This window comes from Hemiscyllium ocellatum, chromosome 26 (assembly GCF_020745735.1).
Source record: "Hemiscyllium ocellatum isolate sHemOce1 chromosome 26, sHemOce1.pat.X.cur, whole genome shotgun sequence".
In the NCBI taxonomy this organism is placed as follows: Eukaryota; Metazoa; Chordata; class Chondrichthyes; order Orectolobiformes; family Hemiscylliidae; genus Hemiscyllium; species Hemiscyllium ocellatum.
The window spans coordinates 47958270-47973587 of NC_083426.1; the positions used below are offsets into that span (position 1 = coordinate 47958270).

The 15318-nt window shown below is 45.2% G+C and overlaps 1 protein-coding gene across 4 annotated transcripts in view; it reads right to left on the minus strand.

Annotated features, from left to right (window-relative positions):
• Positions 1–15318, minus strand: part of sike1 (suppressor of IKBKE 1) — a 22414-nt gene that overhangs the window by 6790 nt on the left and 306 nt on the right. For 2 of the 4 annotated variants that reach the window (XM_060845599.1, XM_060845600.1), the window contains exons 2-4: positions 13594–13697; positions 3655–3815; positions 2177–2282 (exon numbers count right to left, since the gene is read on the minus strand). In XM_060845599.1, the coding sequence (XP_060701582.1) occupies positions 2177–2282; positions 3655–3813 (265 nt within the window). In that variant the 5' untranslated portion in view covers positions 3814–3815; positions 13594–13697. The remainder of the gene's footprint in view (positions 1–2176; positions 2283–3654; positions 3816–13593; positions 13698–15318) is intronic. The other 2 variants (XM_060845601.1, XM_060845598.1) reach the window with 1 other exon arrangement.

A 15318-nucleotide genomic window follows, 5' to 3' on the forward strand; every position in this document is an offset into this window, starting at 1 on the left:
TGACTCATTTTACATCTGATTATCCAGGTGAATATTTTGTTTACCCAGCACGTTCCCAACGAGCATTTCATTTTCCCAAAAGCTGAGTTACTGTACCATCTCCATTCTGCAAGAGTTTTAAAAAAAATAAGCTTCCATGCAAAATGTCTGCACTATTTCCTGTCACTCCTGCTGGGGAAGTTTTACAAGCTCTGCTAACTCATTCAGAACAATTATTTTCTCATGCTTAAGTAGCCTGATTAGATTCCCTACAGTGTGGAAACAGGTTCTTCGGCCCAACCAGTCCACACTGACCCTCCGAAGAGTAACTCACCCAGACCCATTTCCCTCTGTGTAATGCACCTGGCACTCTGGGCAATTTAGCACGGCCAATTCACCTGATCTGCACATCTTTGGACTGTGGGAGGAAACCGGAACGCCCGAAGGAAACCCACACAGACACGGGGAGAATGTGCAAAGTCCACACAGACAGTCACCCTAGGCTGGAATCAAACCTGGGACTCTGGTGCGGAGAGGCAGCATTGCTAACCCTGATCTTCTGTCACAATTTGCTAAGACTTATTGGGTTACAATCAAAGAGCAGGAACCATTCCTTCCATTCCCCGGATGAACTGAATCCTCTCTGCTAGGAGAAGGTGAGGTCTGCAGATGATGAAGATCAGAGCCGAGAGTGTGTGGCTGGAAAAGCACAGCAGATCAGGCAGCATCCGAGGAGCAGGAGAATTGATGTTTCAGGCCAGAGCCCCTTAGCAGATTCCTGAAGAAGGGCTCCAGCCTGAAACGTCGATTCTCCTGCTCCTCGAATACTGCCTGATCTGCTGTGCTTTTCCAGAATCTCACACTCGACTCTGAATCCTTTCTGCCACTATCTATCCTAAGATCAGCTAACACAACTCATCCATCATGAGATGTAGACCAAATGCCTTGCTCAGCCATTTGAGGACTGTGAGGAGTCAACCACATTGTTGTTGGTCTGGAATCATGTAGGCCTGGAATCATGTAGGCCAGACCACATGAAGTTGGAAGATTTCCTTTTCTAAGGTTATAAGTGAACTAGATGGGTTTTTAAGATTCATCAATAATAGTTTAACAAGCATTATGGAGGCTTGCTTTCAATTCTAGATTTATCAATTAGATTTAAATTCCAGCATCTGCTGTGGTGGGATTTGAACCCATGTCCCCACAGGTGTAGCCTAGTCTAGGGACATTACACCCCTGTTTTCATCAACAATGGCAATGGCAGCAGGCAGTTTTATCACAGGGCCATCAAAACAAAGTTGAGCTTTCCTTCACCCACATATTTGCACCTTCTAGAAAGGAGCATAATCCAACGAAGAAGTGTTAACCTTGGATGACTTTCCTCCCCTTACCTCAAGAGAGCAATTGTGACATTGCCATAAGCCCTGGTCACAACACAGACCCATGACAGTTCAAAACTGGATCACTATTGGTCTCAAATACAAATACACTGTACTACACCATGTAGGACACCTTTTAAACCATTTTTAAGTTGGGGGTTGATCAGTAGAGGTTACAATAGCCAGAATCCAGAAGAGGAGTAGAAATGAGAAGAAACAGTACAAAATTATACAACACAGATGTTCCCAAATATCTTTAGAACAGTACTTCTTCCATAGAATGTGTTTTCTCCTTTCATTTTGTTAAACAGATCATATTTTCAAAGTTCAGAATTGATAATAATTGAGCAATCCCACTCAGACACCATGAAATAATAGGAATGACATATTTGCATTTGAGAGCCTAAATGTTCCACACATTGAGAGAGACTGCTCTCTTGGATAGTCCTCTTACTGACCTTAGGGACCTGAAAATCACAGGCTAAACATACAAAATGAAACCCTTGATTGAGGAGGAATGACAAAAAAGAGGGAATGTAATTATGTTTGTACAGTAACTTCATTCTACACCCCAAAGCACTGGTTTGCTGCGTTACTGTAGAGGGAGCTCTAAACCTTCACTTGAAGTGTTCACAGAGGACAATGAAAAAATATACACAGAAATTGACTTGCCTACTATGACCTTTGAAAAGCATGAGAGAAGCAATAAATACTTATCAATATCAAGTTGTAATTGTGTCTGAACAATATAACTAGGCTTTAGGTCACATAACAGGCATTATTAATAGGTCTCAATTATGCAGACAAGGAAAAGGAACCTTTATTTTCCTGCTGCAGATCCCGGATCTGAGTGTTCTCTTGAGAGAGAATGGCATGTGGTTTGTGACTGGCCAGCTTCTGCAGCTCTGCAAAATCTTCCTGGTTCTGAAAATATATCAGAGCAAATTTACAGATACTGTGCTGTCCAAACTCTCACAGAGTCATTAATGAGTCAGTTTTAATTGGCAAAGAGACAGGTTGCACACGTTGGTCCCAAATGCTTCATCTCTCTTTACTAAGTTGCTCCTCTATTCTCCGAGGCTAATGAATTTGGATCACCAGAAGATCTCAAAGCCCTTCTGTGAGTTAAATGGATGGCAATAAAGTTAAATTCATTCATGGGAAAAATGTCACAGAGATGAGTCAGGATTTGAACATAGGCACAACTGCAGAGAGGGATTCTTGTAATCAACCCATGATGGTATAGCTAACACTTCAGCATGTCACGATTAGGGTGTTGAAGGAAAGGAAGGAGATATTACCTAAGAAAAATGACATTAAGAAACCTAACCAGAAACCTAACCAAGAACTCAATAAACAAGTTTTGTTTTATGAATTTAAAGGTGTGAGCTGGCAGCTCCAGAGTGTAAGAGTGAGGTGGCTGAAGACTGGGCTGCTGAAGGTGGAATGAAGGAAGGAGTTCGAACAGTACAGTGGAACCACATTCATTATATTCTTTCATGGGACGTGAGCATCACAAGGCCAATATCTACAGCTTGTCCCTAATTGCCCAAGAGAAGGTGATGAGAGGTGATGAGCCACCTCCTTGAAATGCTGCAACCTATTAGGATGTAGATACACTCACAGGTAGGGAGTTCCAGGATTTTAATTCAGCCACACTGAAGGAATAGCAATCTAATTCCAAGTCAGGATGATGTGTAACTGCTATATAAACAATGCACTGGAGAAACTCAGGAGGTCAGGCATCAGCTGTGGCGAGAAACAGAATTAATGCTTTGAGTCCAATATGACTCAACTATGTGTAACTGTGAAGGGAACTTGCAGGTATTAGTGTTCTCATTTGTCTGCTACCCTTGTTCTTCTAGACAGTAGAGGTCACTGCAGCTCTTCTCCCCTTCTTTAATATAGCAACATATGCATTGCCTCTTCAAATCCAAACTCATTACATGGACAGCGATAAAGGCAGCCCACTAACATCTTCACAAGGATGCAGAATAAATGTCAGTTGTGCCAGCAACACTCACTTTCCAAGAATTATTTTTCAAAAATACACAAGAGGCTGTAATCAGCGATGAGTTGCTGATTGGACGCATGGTAGTGGAGATTTCAGAGTTGGGATAAGACCCAGTCGGGTGTGCAGGTGAGGACAAAAAGAACGCAGCACTTTTACTGTGCTGTCTGACTGTGCAAAACAATGGCACAAAACAGCACAGAGGTGCAGGAGGGTGTCAATTGCATGGGAGAACCAGCTCGGATTAGAGTTTTACATTTATTTGCCAGCTAATTTTCAACTAACCCTGCCTGGGATTCCTGTTCCAACTTCCTTCATACCCTCCACTTGTTTGTTGAGTGTTGTTGTCTGTTCGATGAGAGATTCAGCTGCATTGTCATGATCCTTCAGTCGCTCTACCAAAACCTTTGCATCAGCCAACACCTTCTCTATTGTGCACGCCATCCCTGTGGAGTAGAAACAGGATACACTGTCACACTGAAGACTGACAGAGAGCTGGATTACAGAACTGACTGGTCTAATCCAGTTCTTATTTCCCACTTTCATAATTAGATACAAGTTTATCTCCCCACTGCTTCCTTTCCTTCACTACCACCACCAAACCCCCACCCCTCCCCAAAACCTGAAGAAGTCAAGTATTTGCTGGGATCAAGCTCAAGTGCTGGGAGGAGTTTCAAATCCACCCAATCCACATGCTAGTCAACATGCATATTCTCCCCATCTTGACAATAGGATAACATAGACTTTCCCTAACTTTGGCCCAGGTGCATTAAAAGCAATATTAATATTCCCATTATTCCAGCTTGGAGTATTCACTAAACAGGAATCATCTCTGGGACCTTCCTGCCTCAAAGCTTTGGTTTGCTGTTGGGCTCTGCATTGACCAGAGTGACTAATTGGATCAATGTTTTTTATCAAAACAATCCCAACACCATCTCCTGCTAAGCCACCCCCAGATAGTACAGAAATTTAAAGTGGGATAGTCTGACATTCAGAGAGGCTAAGAACACACTGTAGTTTAGAGAAATGTGAGGTGATCTAATTGAAGCACATGGGATTCTTAAGGGGCCTGACAGGGTAAAAGCTGAGAGAATACTTCCCTCATGGGAGAGTCAAGGACCAGATGGTATAGTCTCAGAATTAAGAAAAACATCAATTTCAGACAGAGATAAGGAGAATTCCTTCTTTCGGAGAGTTGCGAGTCTTTGGAATTCCTTGCCGCAAAGAGCTGTGGGAGAAGAGTCCTTGCGTATATTTAAGGTGGAGATAGACAGATCTTTGACCAATTGGGAAATCAACTGCTATGGGGAAATTGGAGGAAAGTGGATGTGAGGAACATTGGATTAGCCATGATCCTACTGAATGGCATAGCAGACTCGAGAAACTGAACAGACTACTCCTGTTCTTACTTCTTATGGTCAAAATAGGATTAGGCCATTTGACCCACAGTTTATCCACCTTTCAATAAGATCATGGCTAATCTGCTGTGGCTTTAACTTCACCTTCCTGCCTGCTCCTCACAACCATAGATTCCAGAGGTGATTGAGTCCATCATGATTGCTCCTCTAGAGAGAGAGAGAGAAACAATTTACCTCACATCATTCTCCTGTCTTCCTTCTGTAGCCCGACAGATTCTGCTTTCTCAGGTAATAGTGCAACTAACCTCTGGAGTGCCTCAAATGAGCCAGCATTCACGGCAATTTCAGGCAGTGCATTCCAAATGCTAATCGCTCAGTGTGAACATGATTTTTTTCTCCTATTGTCATTGCTTCTTTTACCAAGTAACATAAACCTGTGCCCATTAATTTTCCATCCCTGTATTTTACTCTTTCACATAAAATGGATTTGTACTAAGCCAGGCCAGTATATCCTATCCATCCCTAACTTCCCTTCAAATGGTGCTGGTGAACTTGCAGTCTATAGAGGATAAATAGTTCCATGGCGCTGGCAGCAATGAACATTGGAGGAACAGCAATTCATTTCCAAGTCAGGAATGACGAATGGTCTAATTTTGTTCACAAGTCTGTTGTGCATTATTTTATCAAATGCTTTTTGGAAGTCGGAATGGTAGCTCAGTGGTTAGCACTGCTGTCTCACAGCACCAGGGGCCTGGGTTTGATTCCATCATTGAACGACTGCGTGGAATTTACACGTTCTCCCCATGTCTGTGTGGGTTTCCTCGGGTGTTCCGGTTTCCTCCCAAAGTCTTAAAACACGCAGGTCGGGGGATTCGCCTTGCTAAATTATTTATAATTTCTGGGAATGTGCAGGCTCAGCAGATTAGCCATGGTAAATATAGGTTTTTGGGAAAAGGATAGGGAACTCTGTCTGGGTAGGATGTTCTCTGGCGTGTCAGTGCACTCTTAATGAGGTGAATGACCTCTTTCTGATTCTATGATTCTAAGTCTATGTATACCTCTCGATAATTTCCTTACAAGTTTGTCCATTATGTGTGCTACTTTCCCACTACTGAGTGCACATCTTTTGTTCCTTAGTTCTCGTAAAACAAATTCTACCCTTCCAGGGACATCTGCTGTCTCCAATATTGCAAAGTTTTCCTAAATCAATACCATCCCTATTCTTTCAAGACCCTAGGACACAGGCCACCAGGTCCAGAGGACCTGTCAACTTCCAATCCCATTAACCTGTGAAATCGCTATTTCTCCCTTTTTCAAAATCTTTAAGATGCTTTAAGTGTCTACAATGAAGGCAAATATAAAACAGTTGTTTAAAGTTGCTGGCATTTGTTTTCCATTATTGATTTCCCAGTCTCATTCTCTGAGATGACATTTATATTCATACTCTCTTGCTTTTAGCATATTTTCAGAGCTTAATGTAATTATTTTTGATGCAATAAACGTCACTATATGTGTGTGCAACTATCTTCACTGGAAGTTCTGAAACAGATGCTTGCTGGGTCAGTCATAAGGATGTACAGTACAGAAACAGACCCTTCAGTCCAAATCGTCCATGCCGATCAGATATACGAAATTAATGTAATCCTATTTGCCATCTCTTGGCCCATATCCCTCTAAACCCTTCCAATTCACCTACCCATCCAGATGCTTGTTAAATGTTGTATTTGTACCAGCCTCCACAACTTCCTCTGGCAGCTCATTCCATACGTGCACCACCCTCTGCGTGAAAATGTTCACCCTTAGGTCCTTTTTAAATCTTTCCCCTCTTATCTTAAACCTATGCCCTCTAGTTCTGGACTCTTCCCACCCCAGGGAAAAGACCTTGTCTATTTACCTTATCCATGTCCCTCATAATTTTATAAACCTTTGTAAGGTCAACTCCCAGCCTCCGACGTTCCAAGGAAAGCAGCCCCAGCCTACTCAGATTAGATTAGATTACTTACAGTGTGGAAACAGGCCCAACAAGTCCACACCGACCCGCCGAAGCACAACCCACCCATACCCCTACCCCTACATTTACCCCTTACCTAACACTACGGGCAATTTAGCATGGCCAATTCACCTGACCCGCACACCTTTGGACTGTGGGAGGAAACCGGAGCACCTGGAGGAAACCCACGCAGTCACGGGGAGAACGTGCAAACTCCACACAGTCAGTCACCTGAGTCGGGAATTGAACCCGGGTCTCAGGCGCTGTGAGACAGCAGTGCTAACCACTGTGCCACCGTGCCGCTCTCCGTCTAGCTTAAACTGTCCAATCCTGGCAGCATCCTTGTAAATCTTTTCTGAAATTTCACAACATCATTCCTTTAGGAGGGATTCCAGAATTGTACACAATATTCCAAAAGTGGCCTAACCAATGTCCTGTACAGCCACAACTCACAACTCCTCTACTTAATATTCCGACCAATAGAGGGAAGCATTGCAAATGCCTTCTTCACTATCCTATCTACCTGGGAGTTCACTTTCAACCTGCACACCAAGGTCTCTTTGTTCAGCACCACTCCACTGGGCCTTACCATTAATTGTATACATCCTGCCCTGATTTGCCTTTCCAAAATACAGCACCTCCCATTTATCTAAATTAAACTCCACCTGCCATTCCTCAGACCATTGGACCATCTGATCAAGATCACCTCTGAGTACAGTGGGACCTTCTACACCTCCAATTTTGGAGTCATCTTACTAACTATACCTCCTATGTTCACATCCAAATCATTTATAAACAGGACAATGGCTCAGTGGTTAGCACTGCTGCCTCACAGCACCAGGGACCCAGGTTCAATTCCAGCCTCATGCAACTGTCTGTGCAGAGTTTGCAAATTCTCCTCATGTCTGTGTGGGTTTCCTCCAGGTGCTCCAGTTTCCCCTCTCAATGCAAAAATGTGCAGGTTAGGTGGTTGCTGCTGAAAATGTGTTGCTGGTTAAAGCACAGTAGGTTAGGCAGCATCCAAGGAATAGGAAATTCGACGTTTCGGGCATAAGCTCTTCATCAGGAATGAGGAGAGTGTGCCAAGCAGGCTAAGATAAAAGGTAGGGAGGAGGGGCAATGGAGATGTGATAGGTGGAAGGAGGTCAAGGTGAGGGTGATAGGCCGGAGTGGGGTGGGGGGCGGAGAGGTCAGGAAGAGGATTGCAGGTTAGGAGGGTGGTGCTGAGTTGAGGGAATCGACTGAGACAAGGTGGGGGGAGGGGAAATGAGGAAACTGGAGAAATCTGAGTTCATTCCTTGTGGTTGGAGGGTTCCCAGGCGGAAGGTGAGGCGCTCCTCCTCCAGCCGTCGTGTTATTATGTTCTGCCGATGGAGGAGTCCAAGGACCTGCATGTCCTCGGTGGAGTGGGAGGGAGAGTTAAAGTGTCGAGCCACTGGGCGGTTGGGTTGGTTGGTCCGGGCGTCCCAGAGGTGTTCTCTGAAGCGTTCCGCAAGTAAGCGGCCCGTCGCCCCAATATAGAGGAGGCCACATTGGGTGCAGCGGATGCAATAGATGATGTGTGTGGAGGTACAGGTGAACTTGTGGCGGATATGGAATGATCCCTTGGGGCCTTGGAGGGAAGTGAGGGAGGAGGTGTGGGCGCAAGTTTTACATTTCCTGCGGTTGCAGGGGAAGGTGCCGGGAGTGGAGGTTGGGTTGGTGGGGGGTGTGGACCTGATGAGGGAATCATGAAGGGAGTGGTCTTTGCGGAATGCTGAAAGGGGAGGGGAGGCAAATATATCCCAGGTGGTGGGGGCCGTTTGGAGGTGGCGGAAATGATGGCGGATGATACGTTGTATACGGAGATTGGTGGGGTGGTAGGTGAGAACCAGTGGGGTTCTGTCTTGGTGGCGGTTGGAGGAGCGGGGCTCAAGGGCGGAGGAACGGGAAGTGGAGGAGATGCGGTGGAGGTGATTGGCCATACTAAATTGTCCATAATGTACAGGGATGTGTTAGTTAGGGGTAGATGTAGAGTAATAGTACAGGGAAATGCATTTGGCTGGAATAGTCTTTGGAGGGTTGGTGTGGATTGGTTTGGGCTGAAGGGATTTTATGATATCTATGATTTACATAAATAATGAAAAGCAGTGGACCCAGTGCTGATCCTTGTGGCACACCACTGGTCATAGGCCTCCAGTCTGAAAAGCAACCTTCCACCACCACTCTGTCTTCTACCTTTTAGGCTAGTTCTCTCCGTATTCCACGTGACCTAACCTTGCTAACCTGCCCCCCATGGGGAACCTTGTCGAACACCTTACTGAAATTTATATCGATCATGTCCACTGCTCTGCCTTCATCAATCCACTTTGTTACTTCCTCAAAAACCTCAATCAGGTTAGTGAGACATGATTTCCCACACTCAAAGCCATGTTGACTACCCCGAATCAGTCCTTGCCTTTCCAAATACATGTAAACCCTATCCCTCAGGATCCCCTTTAACAACCTGCCCACCACCGATGTCAAGCTCACCAATCTGTAGTTCCCTGGCTTTTCCTTACCACCTTAAATTGTGGCATCACGTTAGCCAACCTCCAGTCTTCTGGCACCTCACCTGTCACAATCAATGATCCAAATATCCCAGCAATCACTTCCCTAGCTTCCCACAGAGTTCTAGGATACGCCTGATCAGGTCCTGGGGATTTATCCAGTTTTATGCATTTCAAGACATCCAGCACTTCCTCCTCCTGTGTAGCATGGACATTTTTCAAGATATCACCATATATTTCCACACATTCTATATCTTCCATTCCTTCTCCACAGTAAACACTGATGCAAAATACTCATTTAGTATCTCCCCCACCTCCCGCGGTTCCAAACACAGGCCTTGCTGAGCTTTGAGAGGTCCTATTCTCTCCCTAATTATCCTGTTGTCCTTAATGTATTTATAAAATCCCTTTGGGTTCTCTTTAACCCTATCTGCCAAAGCTTTCTCATGTCCCTTTTTGCCCTCCCGATTTCCCTTCTAAGTATATTCCTACTGCCATTATACACTTCTAAGGATTCACTCGATCTCTGCTGTCTATACCTGACATATGCTTCCTCTTTTTCTTGACCAAAACCTCAGTCTCCAGTCACCCTGCAATCCCTACACCGATCAGTTTTGCCTTTCACACAAACAGGAACATACTGACTCTGGACTCTCCTTACCTCATTATTGAAAGCTGCCCATTTTCCAGCCATCCCTTTATCTACCAACATCCACCCCCCAATCAACTTTTGAAAGTTCTTGCCTAATACCGTCAAAAGTGGCCTTCCTCCAATTTAGAACTTTACCTTTAGACCGTGTCTATCCTTTACCATCACTATTTTAAAACTAATAGAATTATAGTCGCTGGCCCCAAAGTGCTCCCCCACTGACACCTCAGTCACCTGCCCTGCCTTATTTCCCAAGAGTAGGTCAAGTTTTGCACCTTCTCTAGTAGGTACATCCACGTACTGAATCAGAACATTTTCTTGTACAGAGTCCAGATTTAGTGGGCACTGTTTTAAAATTAGGGATCGCTGCTCATCTCTGTTGTGAAAGGGCAATGTTCTCTCTGAGATTGTTGACAAACTTTGGAATCTCTGCTGCAGGTGATGGTGGGGCCATTGAATATTTTTAAGACACAGGTGGATAGATTCGCATTAGCGGGGGGAGATGGGAATGTGGAATGCAAATCACCAACGGATTGGTGATGATCTTGCAATGGCAGAACAAGTCAAAGGGTCGAATGGCCTGCTTCTGCTCCTGTTTTGTGTATACTTGGAATATCTGAACGAGGGTCAAGCAAAACTGTGAGATAGCTCCCATACTATTTACAACCAACTTGGCAATGGCTTTTCAGCTCAAATATAACTGCCTTTTGGTATGAGCATTGAGTAATGTCAGGATGGAAAAACTCTAAACCCAGTTGCTTCCATGTGAAAACTAAGCCTGACACCATACAGTTGATCGACAGTTTGCAGAGGACTGCAGTGTCATTGCTCACCCTGTAGCAAACTAATATGCCACTCTGAACATCTTCAATTCTGTCCCTGAATGTTGTCGAAAAAAAAGACTCACATCTACGCAGACCTGGTCAATCAAATATTCCAACTCCCAGACAATGTGGATACAGACACTCTGGAACACATGAAGCACTTCACATACCTTGGTAACCAACTTCCTCAAAACTCCATCAGTGACATGGAAATCTAAACTGGATCACGGTGCCTGTTCAGCTTTCATAATAAACTGAGCATCTGACATGACAGACAACCATAAATCCATAGCTGAAAATGGATCTCCACAATAGTCCCACCAAACTTTCACTGATGGTCCTCATATCCATCCAATTCACTAATGCCCTTTCGGGAAAGAAATTGACTCTCCTCACCTGGTCTGGCCTATGTGGGACTTTAGATCTGCAGAAAATATAGTGGATACTTGAACTGCCCTCTGAAATAGCCAGCAAGACGTTCAACTAAGGGCAATTATGGATGAACAACAAACACTGGGCTTGCCAGTGACACTGACATTTCTTTAAAGATGATTTTTTAAAAAAAGTCAACCAAAGACTAGTGTAGAGAGTAGTTATCATTACCACTCCTATATGCCATGTGTCCTAGAATTCCTATAGTGTAGAAGCAGGCCATTCAGCCCATCGAGTCCATATCAACCCTCCAAACAGCATCCTACCCAGACCCAACCCTCACCCTGTAACCCTGCGTTTCCTATGGCTGATGCACCTAACCTGCACATCCTGGAGACTTTTGGCCAATTTAGCATGGCCAATCCACCTGACCTGCACATCTTTGGATGGTGGGAGGAAACTGGAGCACCTGGAGGAAACACACAAGGACAAAGGGAGAAACTCCACACGGACAATTGCCAGAGGCTGGAATCAAACCCAAGGTCCTGGTGCTATGAGGCAGCAGTGCCTAACCTTGAATTGGACATTTGCAACATAAGAGCGTTCAAGAAATTCCATTAATAATGCCTCTGCCTCACCTGCAGGATTCAGTGGGAGGACACTTATATAAACGGTAATGTCCTTCTTGAATCCAGTTCTATTCAGGCAAAATCAACTCGTATGGATGGACTGTGTCTAAAAGCCTCAAACTGTCTTCCTTGTTGGATCCTGATTTCTAATCTGAAAGGGTGAGCAATCTCGGGGAGAACAAGATGACTTCAAAGATAATGTGAAGCTCCTTAAGTGTGACATGATTGACATTAACGCATAGGAGGAGTTTACTACCAATTGTGCAACATGGCAACAATTTGTCCACCGAGTTGCATCATGCTTAGAGCTACACCTTAATGACAAAGCAGAGTGCCAGCAGAGGAGGAAAGGAACAAAGTAAGTTCTGCACTACATTTCAGTGTATCATAAGACCTCTAGCCCCTTGGACCTAATGATCTGCAGGTTAAGAATCAGTCTGTTCAGTTACAAAGTCATACGACACAAACTCATGACCATGAACAGACATCACCTCAAATCAAGACACAGTGGACAATATTTCTTACATTAAGTCAAAATTTACTGAAAGGATCAGTTAAATGGAAAACTAATTCTGATCAGAGGTGTTAGAGCTAGACATCTTAAAATGCAAAAAGGTGGATAAATCCCAGGACCTGATCAGGTGTATCCCAGAATTTTGTAGGAAGCTAGGGAAGCAATTGCTTAGCCACTTGCTGAGATATTTGTATCATCGATAGCTAAGAGTTAGGTGCCGGAAGATTGGAAGGTGGCAAATGTGGTGCCATTATTTTAAAAAGGGGTGTCAGGAACAGCCAGGGAACTAGAGACCAATGAACCTGACATCACTGGTGGCTAAGTTGTCGGAGGGGATTCTGAGGGACAGGATTTACATGTATTTGGAAGGCAAGGACTGATTTGATTAGATTAGATTCTCTACAGTGTGGAAACAGGCCCTTCGGCCCAACAAGTACACACTGACCCTCCGAAGAGAAACCCACCCAAACCTATCCCCTTATCCTATATTTATCCCTGACTAACACATCTAACACTGTGGGCAATTTAACATGTCCAATTCACCTGACCTGCACATCTTTGGATTATGGGAGGAAACCCGAGCACCTGGAGGAAACCCATGCAGACACAGGGAGAATGTGCAAACTCCACACAGACAGGCGAGAATCGAACCCAGGACCCTGGAGCTGGGAGGCAGCAGTACTAACCACTGAGCCACCGTGCCGCCCCAGGATAGCCAACATGGCTTGGTATATGGAAAATTATGTCTCATTAACTTGCTTGAGTTTTTTGAAGAGACAAAGAAGATTGATGAAGGCAGAATGGTAGACGCTATCTATGTGGACTTCAACAAGGCACTTGACAAGGTTCCCCATGGTGGGTGGTTAGCAAGGTGAGATCACATGGAAGACAGGGAGAGCTAGCCATTTGGATATAAAATTGGCTTGAAGATTGGAAACAAAGGTTGGTGGCAGAGAGTTGTTTTTCAGACTGAGGCCTGTGAGTAGTGGTGTGCCACAGGGATCTGTGCTGAATCCACTACCTTTTGTCATTTATATAATGATTTGGATGTGAATATAGGAGGAATGGGCAGTAAATTTGCAGATGACACCAAAATTGGTGGTGTAGTGAACAGTGAAGAAGGTTACCTCAGAATACAATGGGATCTTGATCAGATGAGCCAAGGGCTGAGGAGTGCCAGATGAAGTTAATTTAAATAAATGTGAGATGCTGCATTTTGGAAAGGGCAGGACCGATACACTTCATGGTAGGGTCCTGGGGAATGTTGCCAAACAAAGAGATCTTGAGAACAAGTTCATAGTTTCTTGAAAATGGCGTCACAGGTCGACAGGATAGTGAGGAAGCTGTTTGGAACACTTGCCTTTTATGGTCAGTGCACTGAGTATAGGAACTCAGATGTCATGTTGTGGCTGTACCGGACATCGGTTGGGCACTTTTGGAATACGGCATTCAATTCTGGTCTCCCTGGTATAGAAAAGATATTGTGAAACTTGAATCAGTGCAGAAAAGATTTATAAGGATATTGCCAGGGTTGGAGAGTTTGAGCTATAGGGAGAGGCTGAATAAGTTGGGGCTATTTTTTTCTGCAGCGTCAGAGGCTGAGTGGTGACCTTATAGAGGTTTATAAAATTATGAGGGGCATGGATAAAGTGAATAGCCAATGTCTTTTATCCAGGGTAGGGAAGTCCAAAATCAGAGGGCCTAGGTTTAAGGTGAGGAGGGAATATAAAAGGGACCTAAGGGGCAACCTTTTCATGCAAATTGTGGTGCGTGTATGGAATGAGCTGCCAGAGGAACCGGTAGAGGCTGGTACAATATTTAAAAGACATCTGATAGGTGCATGACTAGGAAGCGTTTCGAGGGAAACAAGCCAAATGCTGGCAAATGAGACTAGATTAATTTAGAATATCTGGTCAGCAGATGGACGAATTGGACCAAAGGGTCTGTTTCCGTGCTGTCCAGCCCTATGACTCTATTAGTGCTTATTAAAGTATTTGTGCTTTGATTTGAAAAGAGAGAGACATACGAGCCCATGCTCTAAAAAACATTAATTCATGAAAATTCTGTGAAGTGCTAAGGATGTGAGATAATGACATAGTTTCAGAGGTGGGATGCGTCAGGAACAGAGCACGTAACATTTTGATGCCTGAATAAATGAAATGTATTGATGAACTTGAGTAATTTTCAATAAGGGTGATCTCTTCATATCAATGAAGGTGACCTTTGGGCCAAAATTGAAAATTCTTTCCAAATAAACCTCGCAGTGTTGGGTTATTCATCATCCCTAACAATATGAGCAAGACCCAATGTCACCATTTTCCTACTGAACTCCCCTCCAGTACAATCCCCAGAGTCAGTCCCACCCCACTGACAGTTAAAACTGCAGCACGTACTTTCCTATCCCAATACCCTCATCCTTCACAGACCCAATCCCAAACCAACACTCCCTCACTGACCATCCAAATCTCATCTCATTACCTCCATTTCCTAACCAACCCTCCCAATATCTTCACCTCACCCACTTTCAGTCACCCCACTCCGACTCCAACTCCAACATCGACCGTACCCCCACCTGACTGAACCCCAACCAGCCCTCACTGACCCTGACAAAAGCATCCTCAATGACCCCCAGCTCCCCTCACTGACCCCCCCACCCCAGCTCCCCTCACTGACCCCCCCCACCCCAGCTCCCCTCACTGACCCCACCCCAGCTCCCCTCACTGACCCCCCCCACCCCAGCTCCCCTCACTGACCCCCCCCACCCCAGCTCCCCTCACTGACCCTCCCACCCCAGCTCCCCTCACTGACCCTCCCCCCCCAGCTCCCCTCACTGACCCTCCCCCCCAGCTCCCCTCACTGACCCTCCCCCCCAGCTCCCCTCACTAACCCCCCCAGCTCCCCTCACTGACCCTCCCCCCCAGCTCCCCTCACTGACCCTCCCCCCCAGCTCCCCTCACTGACCCTCCCCCCCCAGCTCCCCTCACTGACCCTCCCCCCCAGCTCCCCTCACTAACCCCCCCAGCTCCCCTCACTAACCCTCCCCCCCAGCTCCCCTCACTGACCCTCCCCCCCAGCTCCCCTCACC